The 19,426-nt window shown below is 38.5% G+C and overlaps 4 protein-coding genes across 5 annotated transcripts in view; all 4 read right to left on the bottom strand.

Annotated features, from left to right (window-relative positions):
• Positions 1 to 856: 856 nt before the first annotated feature.
• On the bottom strand, positions 857 to 1,421 carry LOC119548025. The gene has a single exon (XM_037855099.1). It carries the CDS (start codon positions 1,306 to 1,308, stop codon positions 934 to 936), a length of 375 nt encoding a protein of 124 aa, XP_037711027.1. The 5' UTR covers positions 1,309 to 1,421; the 3' UTR covers positions 857 to 933.
• Positions 1,422 to 1,824: 403 nt separating this feature from the next.
• On the bottom strand, positions 1,825 to 3,535 carry LOC119548018. Its single transcript, XM_037855090.1, has one exon. It carries the CDS (start codon positions 3,506 to 3,508, stop codon positions 3,134 to 3,136), a length of 375 nt encoding a protein of 124 aa, XP_037711018.1. The 5' UTR covers positions 3,509 to 3,535; the 3' UTR covers positions 1,825 to 3,133.
• A 445-nt stretch (positions 3,536 to 3,980) lies between these two features.
• Positions 3,981 to 4,413, bottom strand: LOC119548019. Its single transcript, XM_037855091.1, has one exon. The coding sequence runs from the start codon at positions 4,382 to 4,384 to the stop codon at positions 4,010 to 4,012; it is 375 nt and encodes a 124-aa protein (XP_037711019.1). The 5' UTR covers positions 4,385 to 4,413; the 3' UTR covers positions 3,981 to 4,009.
• Positions 4,414 to 5,512: 1,099 nt separating this feature from the next.
• The window catches only part of LOC119548017, a 39,745-nt gene continuing 25,831 nt past the window's right edge, over positions 5,513 to 19,426 (bottom strand). For both annotated transcript variants that reach the window (XM_037855089.1, XM_037855088.1), the window contains exons 4-7: positions 16,287 to 16,422; positions 5,912 to 6,174; positions 5,721 to 5,844; positions 5,513 to 5,652 (exon numbers count right to left, since the gene is read on the bottom strand). In XM_037855089.1, coding sequence (XP_037711017.1) covers positions 5,552 to 5,652; positions 5,721 to 5,844; positions 5,912 to 6,174; positions 16,287 to 16,422 — 624 coding nt within the window. In that variant the 3' untranslated portion in view covers positions 5,513 to 5,551. The remainder of the gene's footprint in view (positions 5,653 to 5,720; positions 5,845 to 5,911; positions 6,175 to 16,286; positions 16,423 to 19,426) is intronic.

The following is a 19,426-nucleotide window of genomic DNA, read 5'->3' as shown; positions in this document are numbered from 1 at the left end:
TGTCTGCCTGTATTCGTTCAAGGCCTAAATGTTTCCGCCATAAATTTTTGCATAATTCGCACAAGTGTTGATAATGGGCGTGCATATGTGTGCTTTTAAGGTGGTGAAGTAACGGCGAGGGGTTTAGAAAATATAATTTCAGAAGGGTCTGCGAACTAGACTAAATTTATTTATTAAAACAAATTGTGTTATATATAAAATAGATAAACTAACAAACAGACTTAATTCAACATCTTACTGGTACCAACAAATTGCCAAATCATCCACGTCAAACTCCCTTTATAAAAACTCTCCCTTGAGCAGGAGGCAACAAATAATAATAAACAGACTCAGACTAGGACACACAAACTTAACCAATGCCCACTACCTGGACACGGCTATAAACAATTTGTGCCCATTGTGCAACAACGCAAGCATAAATATCCAACATATACTATGTTTTTGCCCCTCCCTCTCCTCACAACGTTCTCAATCCTTCCACAACCTTGATCCCATCCTAGCTATAGCTAACCCCACAATCGACAACTTCAACATCATTTCAAACTTCCTGATCAAAGCCAAAATTATTAATAAAATATAGTTTAAATAAAATAAAAATAAAATCAAAAATAAGCATAATAATAAAACACTGTAAATATCTAACCATGTAGATTATAAGCTAGATTTAAATAGACAAAAGAAAACAAAATGAAATTATACTAAACCAGTAGAGCTGAAGGCCTATAGCTGCTATAGCTCATGATCTCTGTTAGCATTTAGTTTATAATTACTTGTTAGCATTATATAAATAAATAAATAAATAAATAAATAAATAAAATAGATCAAGATTTTTCATACTGATAAATATAATTAAACCTTTATTTTTAAAGATCGTCGTAATTTTTAGAAATTTTCTTTTGGAATAGAACAACTAAACCGTAACCCGTAACTAATTTAGAAACAGAAAAATAATGCCGATGGCGCTACACTGCCATATTCGCCATTGGTGGTTTTTGAATACTTGTATCCGAAAAGGTGTGCCATCGAAATATGCATATGCCTGTCTTCCTCAGTTATTTTAGACCTGGTTGTGGGGTTGAACACGGGGCGCAGACGGTTTCTTTTCGCGTAGTATCCATAAATCTTATCTCCGTACTTTTTTCTGCTCTCAGCAGATATAGTCGCGTACTGGGAGTAATGCTCCCTTTGGGCTGCCGCATACCAGGAGCTATTTCTCTGCCAAGCAGCACGAGTCTTGTCTATCTGACTGGCCACAACACGGTGGTGTTTCAACTGATCCACGAATATAACTTCACCGTACTCCTTCATCTTTGTTTCAAAACATAAACTCCGCAAGCTTTGAGCACTTCGAAGACATTTGAAAATATACACTTTCAAGTCCTTAATCGTATATTTTAATTCCTTTTCTGATCTTGTTTACTAAAAATTATAAAATACAACTGACATACTCATGAGGGCCTGTTTCGATTTGAATATATTTTCGATAAACGTTAATTAAAGTTAGCGTAACTAGGAATTGTAATATAAGATTTTGTCAGTTAAATAAAAAAGCTGTAACAAAATTAGTTCATTATATTGGCAAAGTGCCACACAGTAATCAAATTGTTGTATTTGTGTTTGAACTTTGACTAAAGGCTATTTTCATTCAAATGATAAATGACCTCTTTGATTTGCGTTTGATTTACTTTCAATTTATCAACATCACCCAGGGGCAAATGAAACCTGAACGGGACAGGATGCTGCGCCATGCAAATAAAGATAAAAGACCAACCGGAAACGGAAATGCGCTCCGCATTCAATAAGAAGACATTGCCTTTGGCTTGCTTTTCTGGACTTAATTTATTTTTCATTTTCATGTTCAGTTTTACGAACTAGCTTGGTTTTCATTCTCTTTGTCAAACATTTGATTTTTTTTAATACTTACAAATAAATGCTAAACTTAAATGTTAACAAAGTTCATTGATGAATGTTAATGAAGGAAGGTTAGTTCATTGACTTAGCTACAACCGACAAGAAATCTTTGTTTTCCGCCACTTGTTGGTTTGGTTTTTCGTTTAGTTATATTTTCATTGTTTTATTTTTAAATTTACAACACGCACAAGATTTGCTTAGATTTAGATATAGATTATGCTTAGAGGGATGCCGAGGAATTTGCCCGCTTAGATCCTAGGTAAATTTGAGTTCAAACGTCGCTGGCTATGTACAAGAAACATTCATTTTGGCTAGGTTTGAGGGTTTTCCCCCTGCCAGTCGATCAATGCCAAGCCGAGATGTTCAAGATAAATTTTGGCCCAGACCTGCAGCTGTTTGTGGGCCATTTGTAGCCATCGCCTTGCTGCCTTTTGCCCACAATCGAACGGCTTTGTATGCAAATGAGCCATTGGATTGCATTTCTCACGCCCAGGTGAACCCGGTAGACATGCGATGAATGTCCAAGTACTACCTCCCCTCGCATGAGTCATGAACTGCTTTTGGCCTTTTGTTTGCTTCTTGGTTACTTTGTTTGGACCTTAATGCATTCGATTGCGGTTTGTTGCACATTTTCGCATGTCTCAGACAATTTCCACCTTTTGTGTTTTGCCATAAACTGCCCGATACCCGCTTTGAGGCGGTATCGGACCCCGGGGAACTCTGACTCAGTTTAAGCCAAATTAGCATAAGCCAAAGGATTAGCATCATGCATGTGGCTAATTTCTCAAGGGGAGAATTTCATGTAACCCTTTTGGAAAGAAATATGTAGCTTAAAATTAAATTCACGCTGTTAGAACTAGCTCATCAGAAAAAGGGCTGTTTTAAGAAATTCCCTAGTATGATCTTTGTTGTAAAGCAGTTATGCTACTGCTTAAAAAAATTTTTTAAAAATTAAAGACCTATCATTATTGAGAACTAATAGCTAAGACCAAACATTAAAATTTTAATTTCAAAATAGTTTTATTTATTAGAGACCATAAAACCAAATATGTGATTTAGGTCAGGTTTACACTGTACTGGATTTACTGGAGTATTATTAGCTCTAAACGTATATAGACTGAGGAGTGTATTTATGTATTCCCTTTGTAACAAACGGTACAGTGTACACCTGCCCTAAAGCTTGTAAGCCGAATTGAATGTGGATTGAAGATTAGATACGGATCTAACAAGCCTTGAAGAGGTACATTGGCCGAACACTCCCATATTCTGCATTGGAAGTGGGTGTCGCTTTGTATAAGGCTACATGATCCATGGATATTTCGGAGTCCCGTGTCTGGCTCTCTCTGTATGAATTAGTCTCGAGCCTAAACTCTTCCCTCAGGCGATTCCTTTTCGCATAGTACTCGAAGTGATCGTTGCCGTATGTACTCAAGCACTCCTTGTAAATCTGGGCATAGCGATCGTAGTATTCCCTTTGGGCCGCTGGAAACCAAGAGCACCGCTGTTCCCAAGTTCGACGAGTCTCCTCGATTTGGCTGCCCACAGTGCGGTGGTGCAGAAGTTGATCCGTAAAAATCACCTCCTCGTAAATCTTCATAATTTCGTTTGGTGTAAGTGGAAATTTAGTTGGTGGTCTTGTTTTTTCATTATTCTTTTTTATTTTCCTATTTTATTTTTTTATTTATTTTTTTGTGTGACTAACTCGTCTGACAAGTGTTAAGTTTTTGAATATGACAAAAAAGGCAAATGAGACTACATGTATTAAGAAACTGTTGAAATTACTTTTCGAACTCCTCTAAATTAAAGTAGTTTTTGAAGTGTAAGAATGAATCATATCATATTATGTCTATACATTTAGTTAGAAAAAATCTTTGCTACTGAAGAACCAATTTCCTCAGGTATTGTGAGGATTATTTAAAATTATAATGAGCTTACATATCTTAAAAAGGAATTTCAGGAAATTTCCCCGTCTAAAAATCCGAACTATAGTTTTATGGAACTTTAAAACACCTCGGTTCTACATGGTTTAGTGTAGTGTTATTTTACTAGATCATATCAGGAATAAGGACTTCAAATTTATATGATTTCCGAAAGGGATCTAAAAGCAGTAAAAGAATTGCATTGGCTGGATACTCCCATACACTTTATTAGAAGTAGGGGATGCCCTGTAGCCCTTTAAATGATCCATTGATCTCTCCGATTTTCGATTTTTCCGATCTTTATATGATTTTGTATTGACCCTGTGCTCTTCCCTCAGGCGATTTCTTCGTGCATAAAACTCGAAGTGATCGTTGCCATACTTCTCCAGGCACTCCTCGTAAATCTCGGAACACCTTGCATACAGATCCCTCTGGGCAGCCGGAAACCAAGAGCACCGCTCCTCCCAGGTGCGCCGTGTCTCCTTGATTTGGCTGCCCACAGTTCGGTGGTGCAAGAGTTCATCCGTGAATATCACCTGGTCATATACCTTCATTATTACAAAAAGTGTCTTGTTGTGTGAGTGTTGTTTACAGTGTGATGAGAACAAAATTCAGAAGTGATTAAGTGAACAAAGATAGATCGTTTTGCTAAGAAATAACCAATAAAACCCATTTAAGTCCTTAAAATGATTACTGGTATTTTATGGATTCAATAATTTAAATACAGCAGGCTTACCATATGGGTTTTCTAAAGTATTTAAATGGTATGTAGCAATTAGATCTATTTTTCAAAGATTTTTGTATGGTCTTAAATAAAAGAAATCTTGCTTGGCATTGATCGAACTGATTACTTTCAGATACACACACACACTTAGATCGAAATTTCTGCCGAATTTTTAAGTTTTTAACTTGTGCAATTCTTTGCTTCTTCTCAGGCTATTTACAGGCTTTTGACCAATTATTCTTATACATAATATTTCTCTTTGAGGAATTTTTTGGAATGCATATGTAAGTTTTGCATAGTCTTAGCTTAGTTTACTTTCTGCATGGTATTTTGTTATTTTATGTTTTTAGTTTTCTTAATGTTAATGCTATAAAGTTAAGACTTTTTGCTTTACAATTTTCTTACACTTGCTTAGGTATATAAGTCAATGAAAAGTTTTGTTGGGTTAAGTTGTAGACTTGATTTGGTATGTAGATCGAAGTGCGAATATGTTTGTTTTTACAATCGAAATGTTTGGTTGTTTTTGATATGCCCAAAGAGGGTGGATAAAATGGAAAGGAAGGGTAAAATGAGAATCAAACGGTGTACTCCAAATAATTTTCAATAGGGTTTTTACTTCCTTTCGTTTTCAAAATGAAGAAAATATCACAAAAGATCAACGAATGTTTTGCCCAAACAACAATTTCTTAATTGTACGTACAATTGCCTAGTGGTATGAATAAATATTTACAGTTGCTTAGCCTCTGCTTAAATGCTCGCATTGAGTAGTTACTATTTTGATATTCTAGTCAATATCTGGCTCTTAAATAGGGAACTTGTATCCCCTTTTGCATGCTCACACACATCGCTTGAATTTCAAATCGAACCAAAGATTATGCTATAAATAAATCCTTTAGTTTTTGTCTCAAAGTTTTTGGCATAGGATATGTCTGCTTTTTCGAACGGCTCTGCTAGTCTATGGGCTTTAGTTTTTTTGCGATCCTTATTCTTGGGATAGTTAACTGTCTCTGGGCCAGGTCCAAGTTGGAAACAGCAGCAGCAGGAAAACCGGAGGCAGTAGAGCAACGAGGCTTGATGGCACTTTGGAGGTGGCGGCAGCTGTTGAAAAAGGCTTTATTAGTTGGGTTTCTTTTAATGGAAATTAGGAAATTTCTTTTGGGTTTTACCAATCGTGCTGGACTTGGCTGCCACCGTCTCCCGAGATTCCAAGGCCGGTGCCCTCTGCTGGCGATCGCTTTCCACACTCTCCTCGTTGCTCTGCAGATAAAGTGAGCTGATTTTGGCCACGCACTAAGGGAGTATATATTATAATTAAGTTAAAAAGTTATTCAATAATTGTATTTGTATCCCAACTCACCTTCAACTTCATGTCGCCGTGCTTGAAGTGATAAGCCCGCACCCGGAACTCCAGCCCCAGGCGGGCCATCTCCAGTCCATCCCGATTCACCACCACCTTGTCGAACTGCCGCAGGTGGGTCTTCTGCACCGGCTCCCCGTTAATTAGCCAGCTCAGGTGACAGACGGGCTTGGACGGCGACGAGGTGCAATTAACCCGGACGGTGTCTCCAATTTGGTAGCGCGGCTGCCCGCCAGTTATCTTCGGTCCGTGGTTGGGAGTCACTGAAAGAGAAGGTATTCATTTAATTTATTGTTGCAGGTAATATATTAAATAAATCAAGAATTTAATTATTAATTATTTTACACACAGTCTCAATACATCATATTATTTTAAAACATTTTTAGAGGTTTGTGTAACTTGGTTACATTTTACATTTTTTTGTATACTTAGGACCGACATTTATGTTGCTTTATGACATTTATATTTTACCCAGGCAAGCCTCATCTTTCCATATTCCCTTCGCCATTATTTTACCTATACCTTCCCATCGCCGACATTTATGACTCTTTGGGCTTAGCTAAGTTCCTCTGCACTTCAATTAAATTCCCCTGAATTTCTTCCACCTCTCCTTTCACTTAGAGCTGCCATAGCTTTACCTTGATCCACTGGGCATCCCCTCATTTGTAGTCTCGCCCCGGCTTAGTTATTTAATTTTAATGAGCCAGGGAAATTGAATATTTCCTAGACGAGAACTAGCTGGCCATTTTGTGCCACGTTCTCTACTTTTCCATCCGCATTTTCCCATCCTCCTGGCTGTTTTATTATTTTATATGCAGCATCGCTTATTTGCCCCACTGCCCCATAAGTAAAATAAGTAAAGTGCGGGGAAAGGGCCCCTTCCTCATGGAGGCTGGGCAAACATTCACAAGATTTATGTGGAGATTTTCGCCAGTCGGTGGGTGGATGTGAAAATGGAGGGAGAAGATGGTGCCCAGAATACAAGGCATTGAGAGAAGAACTTTTGTTTTGGGCATACGAAATGCTTATTCAAAGTTTATTTGACCATGTGTGTGTGAGTCTGTCCTACAATGTTCCTCTGCGTGGGTGTTTTGGTTTTATGGGAAGGGCATCTGGCCATCACCCATTACCAACGCCTTTTTGGGCATAGTTCCCAGGCATAGCAGAAATAATACAAAAATTCGTGAGCGAAATTAGAGCGACGAGAATATCAAAATGGACAGAAAATCATTTTATGTGTTTTATTTCCACATAACTTCAAAACCAAAATACAAATGAAAAAACTCAACTTTAATTTAATTAAACATACGTACATTTATTTATGTTACAAGAATTTCTCATATCAGCAATACGAATTAGTATCTTAATGATCAAAAAGGAAAATAAAATATTTTTCCTCAAATCCAAAGTAATGTATAAAATGTATCTCATGAATTTCTAAAACTACTATATAGCCATATCCATTGTCTTCTACTGCTCATCCCTTGTACATTTTATCCGCATCCTCAAAACATGTGCAGAAATAAAAACGAAGTCAAGTGGGAACAGGACCAGAATCAGGACTCCTCCTTAAGCGAGGCCCATGTCCCTATATCTTCCCCTTCCCTTCTCAATTCAGTCGAGTGTTTTCTGTATGCATTAAAAATATTCGCTCATGCCAAAACCAAGAAAAATTGGGAAGGGATTCCTACTTTCTCATAACATTGCGGTTGCCCTCTGTGTGTATGTTTGTGTATAAGCCATAAAATAAAATTAATTTTTAATGGTTTTCAAAAAAATTAATTTTCCTTAGAAGTCGCCGTGTGTATTTGTTGCTCTTGCTTTTAGTTTGTTGTGGCTTTTGGCCAGTTCGGGTCCGTTTTGAGCAAAGTCCAGTCCACTTAGAAAACAATTTTGTACATAAATTCAAAGACTAACAAGGAAGAACGCTATAGTCGAGTACCTCGACTATCAGATACCCGTTACTCAGCTAAAGGGACCAAAGGAAAATGGAGATATGCAAGCAGCAAATGCGCCACCTACCGGCGGTAGACAGATTTAAGCGTTGTGGGCATTAGAGTAGGCGTGGCAAAGTTTTTTTTAAATCAATCGATAGGTATTGACGAGACCAATACATTTAAGTTAAAATTTTGTATCTAGCACGAAAATTGTGGGCGCCACAGGCTTGGGCGGTTTGTGGGCGTTAGAGTGGGCGTGGCAAACTTTTTTTTAAATCAATCGATAGGTATTGACGAGACCAATACATTTCAGTTTAAATTTTTTATCTAGCATGAAAATTGTGGGCGCCACAGACTTGGGCGGTTTGTGGGCGTTGGAGTGGGCGTGGCATATTCGCGTAATAAATTTGCGCTGCGCTCAAGCCTACGGAATCTAAATCTGAAATCTCGTTTCTCTATCTTTGATATTTTCCGAGATATCAGCGTTCATATTTACGATTTTTTGAAGTTTGTGGGCGGTTTGTGGGCGTTAAAGTGGGCGTGGCAAACTTTTTTTTAGGTCAGTCGGTAGGTATTGATGAGAACAATACATTTCAGTTAAAATTTTTGTTCTAGCATCAAAACTGTAGGAGCTACAGTCTTGGGCGGTTTGTGGGCGTTAGAGTGGGCGTGGCACTCTTTTGAAACAAACTTGCGCTGCGCAGGAATCTCAGGAATCTGCATGCCTAATCCCAGTATTGTAGCTCTTATAGTTTCCAAGATCTCAGCGTTCATACGGACAGACGGACAGACGGACAGACGGACAGACGGACAGACGGACAGACGGACATGGCTAGATCGACTCGGAAAGTGATCCTGATCAAGAATATATATACTTTATGGGGTCGGAAACGCTTCCTTCTGCCTGTTACATACTTTCCGACGAATCTAGTATACCCTTTTACTCTACGAGTAACGGGTATAAAAACTTCGTAAGTTATGTATGATGAGAATTTCGGGTATTGTTTTTGTTTAATTTTGCTTTAAGTTTATTTCATTTGTAGTATTTTCAGGAGCAGCTTATAGTATTGTACTACAATTACTTTGTAAGATATTATTTTCCTACGTGTAGGCGTCCTGGATAGGTTGCCCTTTTCCAGGATTGCATTTCCCTCTCTAGTTTGCTTATCTGTAATTTATAAAGTGAAGTTTACTTTGCTTTGGTTCTCTTCTCTCCCATGCAAACTTAATTTGCCCCATGCAACTGACTTTTTGGGAGAAAGGTGGTGAAAGTCGAAAAAGGGAGGGGAAGAAGGTCCTACAAAGGCCAACTATGGTGCAATCTAAAAATCCAACTTGGAGAAATGCATTTTTGATAAATGCATTTGGAGAGATTGAAAATAATATTTCATGTTTCACTTTGTGGGCATTCAAAATAACATTCTTCTGGCCTGAGGTCCAACAGTCAGCTAATATAAGGATATAAAAATCAGTAAAACACAAAAGTCGGATGAGGGTGAGTAATCATTCGATTTTTAATATTTTGATCAGAGACTTTACAAATTTTAAAAATTATTTTCTTTATTACAGATTGGTTGTTCAAATGACATATCAAGGCTGATCAGTAAGCTCGGCTTACATGATTTATATATTCTCTTATAATTATACGACGAATTCCTCATGTCAAATAGCTTTCGTTTATTTAAAGATAAATAAATAAATATATAAATAGTTAGAGCTTAAAGGTACCCAGTTAAATGCAAGTGAATCAATTCCATTGCTTATACCATCAAGAATGTTATATCTATCAGCATTTTTGGTGCTTGTATATTATTGTATTGTATCTGTACCGATATGATGGAACGACAAAAAGAAGACTTAATTACCCACTGTCGCCGACAATCGAACCGAAGCAGTTCTGCACTGAGCAGTGTTTTTAAAAAAGTAAAGTAAAAATCGGTATAACGAATACACTATTTGTACCCTTCAAATAGAAACGTTCTTAAGATCTGATTATTTTCTTTCACCTTAAAACTTGTACATGCCCCAACAGAAAATCCGCACTTTAATTAATGGTTGACCGTATAAATTCAACTTTATCTTAGCCCGATATTTATTACCCCCAAATACATTTGCCACTAAGACCCAAAGTCTTTTCCCTTACCCTTTGCTCACCTGCCTGGACTGGGGTTATGTTCGGATAATTGTTTATATGTATTATGTGAGCATTTTTTAATTCAACGCCATATTGTCGCACTTGAATTTTATTTTGCGGCATAAATCTAGAGAGACAAAACCATAGGAATTGAGGGGGGTTGGGGTTGGGGGAGCAAAAGGGACACGTATGTCTGTATGAGTTGGCAATTTATTTTGGCCAGACCTAGCACGCAACGATAAAGGACACACAAATGGGGGAGGGCAAACCGGGGGGCAAATCGAGCCAGATGATGAAAAAAATGTGGGGATGGGAAGGAAAGCCCGCAGGTTACAGGAGCTGCAATAAGCCGAAAACTAAAAGCTAAAAGGGAAATGGCCGAATGTCGAATAGCCGCATGCTTCAAGTATATTTTCGGAATTTTCCTATGACTAAGCAGTTTCTGTTGCAGAAAAGTGTGAGTGGTGGTAAAAATGAAAGGGAGGACACCTTTTCCGCAGTAGCCAGAAAAAAGAACTAAAAAAATGTCTGAAGCACTTCCCCAGCAGCAACAACAAACACATAGAATAGTTTCAGCAGAAATAGCCGCAAACAACAAGAGATTTTTATTCTAGTCATAGTATTCTAATCCTAAGATACCCTGCATTGCAGGGTAAAGGAAATATAGTATAACTAATTATCCACATTATCATGGTCAATTTTTAGACACCTACGAAATCTAAATCATCAGCAATTAAAAAATTATAATTATCATATTTATTTATCCAAATATTATCAAATAATATTGAGCCTGTCTGTGCTTTTTTAATAAAACCATTTCTTTTTTATTTAATAATATTCCCCTTGCAAGGGTATGCGTATTCAGAGCAACTACAGTGAGCACTGTAAGGGGGTGTCTATCTAGGTTTTTTCGAGACTTTCCTGCTCAGTTGGTGGTCTTCTTTTAATACGCTGCGGTACATTTTTTGTTACCAGCCAGCCGTCCATATGAAAACGCCTCCTCTTTCCGCTCGAAGCGCACTTTGCAGCTTCGTCTTAGCAGGTGATAAGCCAGGTCAGGTGGTTGGGATTTTGGCAATGATGGTGTGGTAGATGGGGGGTGGCAGATGGAAGCACCCCCCAGGCATTCACCTGTTCTATTTGCAAAGGTACTACGGCTGTGGGGTGTGTGAGTGGGAGTGTGGATTATGCACATGTTGAGCCCTTCGCTTAAGTGTTTTTCTCTGTCTTGTCCTCCAGCTTGTTCCACAATCTCTCTTTTTTACTATTTCTTTGTCTCTATCTAAAGAATTTTAATAAACACTTTTCGACATGATTTACACTCCATTATACGAAATTTATTCAACTCAATTGCTGGTGACAGTGGTCTGATACAGAGAAATGTTAATATATAAGCAATAAAATTATGTAAAATAGCCATTTAAAAGCAAAGAGATTTTCCAGACGTCTTTGTTACTATATAGACATTTATTCTAACTAGGCTTGTCTAGTTTTTAAGTATAGTTTATTAAAATAAGACATTTGTAAAACGAAATGGAGGTATTGCAAATTGGAATATAATGCGTTAAGCACAATAGAGTGTGAAATCGCAACAGTTTCTTCCAACAGCGAAGCCTTTGTATATAACCTCAGTCGCCACTTGACTCCTTCGCTCCACTTCCATGTTTCCCTTCCGTTTCACTTCCCCTGTTCCAACCACTTCACGCTCCGTTTCGTTCCGCCCGTTTCCGTCCCATTCGAGTCTCGTTACTCCCGTGACATTCCTCGTTTGTTATCTTTAATTTTGCATATGGCAACGATTTTTAATGCACGATACGAGTCCTTTCCCCTTGGCCATCGTATCCTTCGGTTCAGTTGCGGCATGTTTGAGTTAAGACAACATTACAGTTACCGTTATTTCCGCGACTCTTCCGTATCCTCATCTGCATCGGACTCTCCACTGCTACAGTGTGCCTGTGTGCTTTTATGCTTACAGTGGGAGAAAATTCACCAGATAAATTTAAGTTCGAGGACCAAAATGATAAAAAATAAATTTTTATAAATTAAATTTATCACACTCACAAAATATTTGTTATTAAATATCCAACTGTGACTTATGTTTGAGTTTCAAAACTCAAAGCTTAAGTCCAAATTCCAATTTCAAATTCGAAATTTAAAGTAATGTGTTTAAGCATTAATTATACAATTTTGGAATGACATGTAATCCTGTTTTACATACAAAAAACTTAAAACTGATCAAAGATGTATAAAATATGCGAGTGAAATGCTTTCAAAAATGTTTTAAAGATCCTCCTTTACCAGTAATTTAAATTGATTATCGGCTACCCTTAATTCGATTTCTCTCAGTGCATCTGCTGCGTATCGTACGTTGTTTTATAATTAATGAGCACGCAAGGCTCTCAACGCTTGGCACATGTCCTGCTCTCTCCGCCCGATTTTCTGGGTGTCTCTCTGGGTCCTCATCCTGTTCCTGAATTTATGGTTAAGTGCACTTTAAAGGACAAACACATATATAACTCACTTTTCCCGCTGAGTTTCTTCGCCTTTCTTCCTATCTCTTCTTTCTCGCCCCTCTTCTTCTCGGACAAACTCATACTCAGACATATAATGTGATCGCTTATCGATTTTACAATATAAAAAAGCAATTGCCTGCATAAAGGACCTGGAACAGGACCCCTTACTTACAATCGCAGGCAACCTCCCACTGGCTGGCAAAGTTAAATGTGATTTTTATGAGCTATGAGCAAAGTTTTGGGGCGGAGAAGGCTGGGGGCGGCACTTTGCCGTAATATTTATTGTTGCTCCTTGGCCTGGTCACACTAATGAGCTGTAAATTATCCAAAGGAGGCCAAAGGCAAGGCGCTCATTAAAGTTTAGGGCACACCCCCAGAGGCACAGTTTCCGAAAGCCATGGGCTGAGCGAACAATTGTAATTCTACAACATTTGTCTAATGTTTTAAAGGGCAATTATTACCAATGCTGAGCTAGTTAAGTGATCAAGTGAAGTAATCCCTTATAACATCTATTTATATCACTTATTTCAATTTAAGTTGTAGCGTAAAGATACAATTTTGGTGTAAGTTCCCACTTTATGGGGAAGTCGAATTTAAATCTAAGTCTTTTAAAGAGAACATAATTCAAAGCCGCGAAAATCCGAATTCCAAGGGACTGTGCTTCATCCGAAATGTTGCCGCTGACATTTTACGATCGCCAAATTAACATTGGCTTCTCCCTGTGGGAACAATCGGCTTTCACTAGAGCATATTTTATGGTTCACTTGCATTAGCAGGACGAGGTCCCTATCCCCAAACTCTTACAAGCCCCCACAATTCCCATTCTCCGGAGCTGACACAGTTGTTGATGATGAGGCTTCCCACTCAAACCGACTCCCTACTCTTTCTTTTTTCCCCCTATTTTGCTTCGATTTGCAACGGCCACAGTTGGTTTATATACTACAGGCAAAACTCCGGTTTAACGAAATAAGATAATTTCAAATGGATATAATCTAAAATCTAGACACAAATATTTTTGATTTGAAAGTTTTAAATTTGACAAGGCAAGTAATATTTTATTTTTCTAAATATTTGTACAAAAGAGTCATCTTTTCCATCAGAGAAAAAAGGTTTGTCACTTTTTCGAGTATCCAATGACTACTGTATCATTCTATTTCCTTGCCACCCACTCTCTTTTTGCCCTATATTTTTCTCGTTTTTCCTTTGCGACTTCGGTTCGAATATCGTTCAATTTGGCTGCCCAGACACATTGTTTAATATGCAAAACCATTTCCCCGGGATTCCGATGTGTATTCGGGGTAGGGGCCGAAGTGAGGGGATTTTGGGGACTCAGCTAAGGGAATGGCCAAAAGGAAAATCAGCATGAAATGTGCTTTGTGCGTGGGTAAGGGGCGTGGCATCTTCTCTCGGAGATGTCCTGTTCCTTGTTGCCATAAGTTAATGCAGGTTTCTGCCCCGAGGACTGCGGCTTCCATTGATGATGTCGGTGGTGGCTCAGTGGTGCTTCCTTGCCCCCAGGGGGAATCCCCTGCTGCTGCACATATTGATAACCGTTTCATTCTTTTATGAGTTTATAAATTTGTGATTAACTTCAGGCGCAGTCGGCAAACTTGATTGGTTTGCTAGAAAACTGCCATGAAATGTGGGGGTTATAGAAAATTGTTGGTGTGTGTTTGCATAGGGTATAAATAAGTCTATCTCTTAAAAATTGTAGTAGCAAACTTGTGTGACTTAATACAAGTGTTGACCCATAAGTTTAAAGAGATCGTAATCAAAAATTTAAAGTCCTGGATATTTTCAAAAAACAATACAAATATCCTGACGGATATGAACAGTTTTAAGACACTCAAAAAACAAATCCCAAGTGAAGGCTTTTTGTTAAAGAGCCAAGTCAAGTTTATAATTTCAAAAGACTCCTATTTTAAATAGTTTTTCCCAAGTGTACTCGTTTTCCCTCACATATGTAAATGGTAAGAGGATAAACGATCTTTTTCTTGCCAGCCAGCCTCCGCCAGATGGCGCCTTTGTCTTAGCCCAGTTTTTACCCACTTGGAAGTCGGACAGAAAACATAATTTTACTTCAAAATTGCAATGACAGTGGCACCCGGGCCCCGCCCACCTCGGCCCACGACCACGCCCCTTCACTGTACACACATGTGCGCCTTTTGTTGGCGCTGCGTTGACGTCGACTGCGACTGCAAAAATTCCATTTCAATTGTTTGCTTAGATTATGCAGTTGTATTAAAAGTGGGGTGGCACAAAAAGAATGGAGAAGAGTTGAAGGGACAGGGGCACTATATACAGAGTCTAGGGTTTCCAAGGCGAAAGGCAAAGAAATGCGGAAAAAAATCTAGGAGGAGGTTGAAATCCTTTAAAAAGCAGCGAACAAGAGGAAAGCGAGTGAGTTTACAAGGAGCCTGGGAGTTGAGATGACTCGACAATGCCATTTGCAACGCATTGCCATGTTGCATGAATTCCATTTACGGACTGCGACTGAAACCGGAGAGTGGAGAACTGAGACCTGCAACCTCGACCAGGTGGTCCAGGTAAAACGGCATCAGGATCTGCACCACCTGCGGGAGGCAGCCGCTTTAAGTTGTCGTAAGGAGACTTAAGGAATTAAATTTCATTAAGATGATTAATGTGGCCTCGAGTGCTTAAAGGATTTATTCGGGAAGTTAAACTAGTGCGAGCTTATAACAAAAAAGCGAACAGTAAGATTTTTGATGCTCTCTCAAGAATTTCGAATTTTAGGTAAAATACTTACATTTTATTCAAATATGGAGGATACGCACAAAATACTACAGTTTTGAAATCACTTTTAAATGTTATTTGAGGTGACTAAAAGTATGCCACAAATTTATAATTATTGCATGCTTTTAGACACCTCAAACACCCTACACTTTTAAGTGTAATGCTAGGTGACTAAAAGTATGCTACAAATTTATAATTATTGCATACTTTTAGACACCTAACACTACACTTAAAGGTAATTAAAAACCCTGTGAACCCTGTGTCAACAATTATATCTTAACAATTTGTAAGAAACTATTATAAAATCGATTTTTAATTCATAAAGCTATTCATTAATATAGATTTTAAGCGAATGGTAAGTTTTTAAACAGTCAATCTGCAAGTAATAAAGTTAGTTTTTCTGTTATTTCGATTTTTAAATTTTTTTTTTAAATTTTCACTATAAAGTAATCGAAACTTTCCAATAATTCCCTCATCTTCGACAACCACCTGATTTTTATTGCCAATTTGAGAAATATCTCTTCCCGTCACTCTGCTGACCATCTCAAAATGCCACACCCCATAAAAAGAAATGAATCCTTTTACAGCAAGTGTTTTTGTATGAGGGGGGAAAGACTCCTTGACAGGGAGCTGACAACCTGCATGCAATTTACATTCAACAGCCTCAGATTTCGGTTGCCTGCATGCGTTTTTAAATGATTTTGCCTCGACTCGAGTTTTTCGACCCGGTGACAGCAACCGGAGTCCTCGGCTGTTATCCTTCAACTTGCCGCTGTCAATCCTCGTCGGCTGCCTTTTGACCCCGCTCCTTATCCACTCCCAGCAGTTATGTTGCACATTCTGGATGCTGAGTTCTGCATTCTGGTTTGCGCAGCTTCAGATGCCGCATCACTTGCCACTGTCATTCACAACATTGTTGGCTGCCCGGCACTATTAGCATTTTAATTAAATTTTCTGCTGTCGCCTGTTGTCCAAGAGCTCCGCTTTCTGCATAGCCCTGCCACCCCATTTGTACACCTCCCTTATGTTAAACTCACCCACAACGGTCATGGTCTCCGACTCCGAAACGGTGTTGAATGCGGGCGCCTCGCCGGACACCTCGCACCGATAAAGTCCAGTACTTTGCAGCGTTACGCGGCGCAGGAGGATCTGGGTGTCCGAGGAGTTACGCAGCTGAAGTGGGAAAATAAAAAGAAAATGTTATCAAGATTTTCACGGATCTTATACTTACAAGTTGCATACAATCAGCTTATTTTTTAAAGGTTATTTAAAATAAATAACTCTCTACTTCAGGCGATATAAGAAAATTAACATAGCTTAAAATAAGTAATCAATCTAATCATTCACAGAGGTATACTAAAGTATGCAAGAGTATATTTTAAATTGAAAACTTAAAAAAAATTCATTTTTTTTTCAATGCATACTTTTAGTCACTTTTAGAAATGATACTCAAACCACATTGATTTCTGAAGGCAACTTAATAATTTTTATAAGACCTCTTTCTTTTAACTTAAAGCCACAATATCTTTCACAATCCATCCTTTTCAATTTTTTTTTAATATTATCACAAATATATTTGGTATTAAATTTTCAATTTTATTGTAAATGTTTAATTGAATCAAGAACTTCAATATAGGCATACGTCATTCATTTCCCTACATTTTTCAGTAAGGAAACCAAGCGAGATAAATTGCGTGGGAATGAATCGACATAAAATCAAAGGCAATTAGAGTTCAAGATTTTTCTATGGATGAGTTTTAACATTCGCAAATTCAACGCAAAATGAAGATTGATGATGGGAAAGCCAGTTTATTATTAGTTTAGCCACACTGTAGGCGAAAAATGTAATTTTCTCAAGGGCCACTAGAGGGGAAACCAAGAAAGGAAAGCAAAAGTCATAAACCAAAAAGTCGGAAAAGCCAAAAGTGAAAAACCAAACAAGCAAATGAAAACGAAATATCTAGAAACAATCGCACAAGAGTCTGAATAAAAGATGGAAGATACGCATGTGAGGGCGGAATGTTGTAAAAGTCACTCGCACAGTTTTTCCCTGGTTTTTTTTTTTCTATCCATTTTCCCTGGGCAACAATTGCAGTCAAGTCAAGTTCTTAAAGTTGCACTTTTATTATCGCATACACATGCGGGAAGAAAGTTTCATTTGATTCGGGCAAATTTTTATGAAAATTCTTTGCTCTCTCTCTTTGTACTTTCCCCTGGCCGCATTTCACCCACTCTACTTCCATTCTCCGGCGTAAACAATCACAAAAGTCACGTTCAACATTATTTTTGGTTTGTAGCTTTATTTCGGCTGCCCCTCGCCTTAACCCTTGACTGCCCCTGCGGTCCTTTACAATGACTGCGGACTGGCTTTTGTTTGTTGCCTTCTTGGCAGTACTTAAGCCGATTCTTCTTCCCATTCTGCAGCTGCGTCTTCGTCTTTTTGCCAATTCTTTCGGCACGCTCAAGTTGTCAGCACCCCCTTGAAGAATGTTGCTGGGGGCTATAAAAGTGGATTGGGTAAAGTCGAGGGGGCGAATAGCACTCTGCTCGCCAAAAAACCAAATCTAACCGCAATTCAAATTGCAGTCTCCCTTTATTGCTTTCTCGTCGCCGCTCGGAACATGCGCGGCCATTTCGCTCATGACTGCAGATTGAAGTTGTTATTTGTAATTCCAAATTCGGTTTGGCTAAAGAGAATCAGCGCTCTAACCTTGTTTATGTTGCCTTGATTGCAGTGGCCAAAAAACAAAATGGGACCACATTCCGACATGGAATAGCACATAAAAATCAGAAGGTTTGTAAGGGAAAAACTTATTTAAGATGACAATGTCGGTCAGCAATGAAGAAATATGCCATTCATGAAATATCTTTAGGGTAATAGAATGACTTCAAAATAAATAAACAACTAAGCTTTGAAAGAAATGCAAAAGTCACCCGATTCCATTAAAATTGCAGTGATAAAATAACGATTTGATGACTTAAGCGAAGACACAAACATTCTAGCTTTATAGTTTTTAAAGCTTTTATAGTTTCCACTAAAATCATTAATCATTATAAGCTCGTATTAGGAAGCGGTCTTCTACTCAAATCCTTCAATTAAATAAAGTAATTTCCTTGTTCCTTTCAGTGAAGCCCGCAAAGCTCTTATGAAAATATTACCGCTTTATCAAGCTTTTTGCAGCCATGCCACACTCACTGACATCCGTAACCCCCGAGGAAGCCGTCTTTTGTTCTAATCATTTCCCACCACTCAACTTGGCCTTCAACCCTTTTTTTGGAAGGGGGCGGCGGCCAAATGCAGACATTGAAACCAAACGAAAATTATGCCGCATTACGCATTATGCTTCCACTAAAGGAGACTCCTTTAGCCAGCACTTTTCTCTTTACTCCTCTAGCCCATTTTCTTTCCTTGGATTTTCCTGGCTTTTCCCCTTCCAGCCGCTTGGCCACACGCACACAGGCCGTAAAACACGCTGGCACATTGCTCATACGCCACGTTAGCCCCGACAATTGACTGGATTTACTTTGCTTCACACGGAGAGAAAGATCACTCTTTTAATTGAATTTAAAAATAAAGTCTTTTTAAAAAATATTTTTGTGTAAAATCTATCTCCAGACCTATTACTTAACCAACTTTTATTAATAAAAATCAGTTTTTATTTTTTAGAAATATATTTGACTTTGCCTAAAGTTACATATATTTTTTCACAGTGCAAGCGCGCTTTTTCTTAGCATCGCTGTGCTTTGACTGCCCGCCTTACAAAGTAGACGCACTTAAGTGCTTTTGGCAAATTATTATTATTAGAGCGGCACGAAGTGAAGAGGGCTAGCGGAGGGATATCAACTTTGTCTGGGATATTGACAGCTCTAAGTGATTTCCGTTAACCTTTTCGATCGCAAGGCGAGCAGTCCAGCACGTGACCTTCGCCAAAGCAGAGGGGGGGAATAAAAATGGAGGGTTGGCGGGGCGGCAAAAACAACCCACACAGACACACATTTTTATGGGCAACAAAGGAAGGTTACATCCACATTAAATTAAAGTTAAATGGCAAAACTACGTGGCAGCAATTTTCATTCCAGCGACGACGTAATCAGCAACAAGCAGAGTGAAAAGTGCGGAGTGAAAGCGGGCGGAAAAGTGGGGAAATGAGCTCTGAGGGCTTCTTTTGCCATCGCG

This window comes from Drosophila subpulchrella, chromosome 2L (genome assembly GCF_014743375.2).
Source record: "Drosophila subpulchrella strain 33 F10 #4 breed RU33 chromosome 2L, RU_Dsub_v1.1 Primary Assembly, whole genome shotgun sequence".
Taxonomy (NCBI): Eukaryota; Metazoa; Arthropoda; class Insecta; order Diptera; family Drosophilidae; genus Drosophila; species Drosophila subpulchrella.
The sequence above is the reverse complement of the archived record's forward strand: the minus strand, read 5'-3'. Positions and strand labels throughout refer to the sequence as shown.

Excerpts from the sequence above, each read along its gene's own strand:
- LOC119548025 (XM_037855099.1), bottom strand. The coding sequence starts at position 1,308 with ATGAAGGAGTACGGTGAAGTTATATTCGTGGATCAGTTGAAACACCAC.
- LOC119548018 (XM_037855090.1), bottom strand. The coding sequence starts at position 3,508 with ATGAAGATTTACGAGGAGGTGATTTTTACGGATCAACTTCTGCACCAC.
- LOC119548019 (XM_037855091.1), bottom strand. The coding sequence starts at position 4,384 with ATGAAGGTATATGACCAGGTGATATTCACGGATGAACTCTTGCACCAC.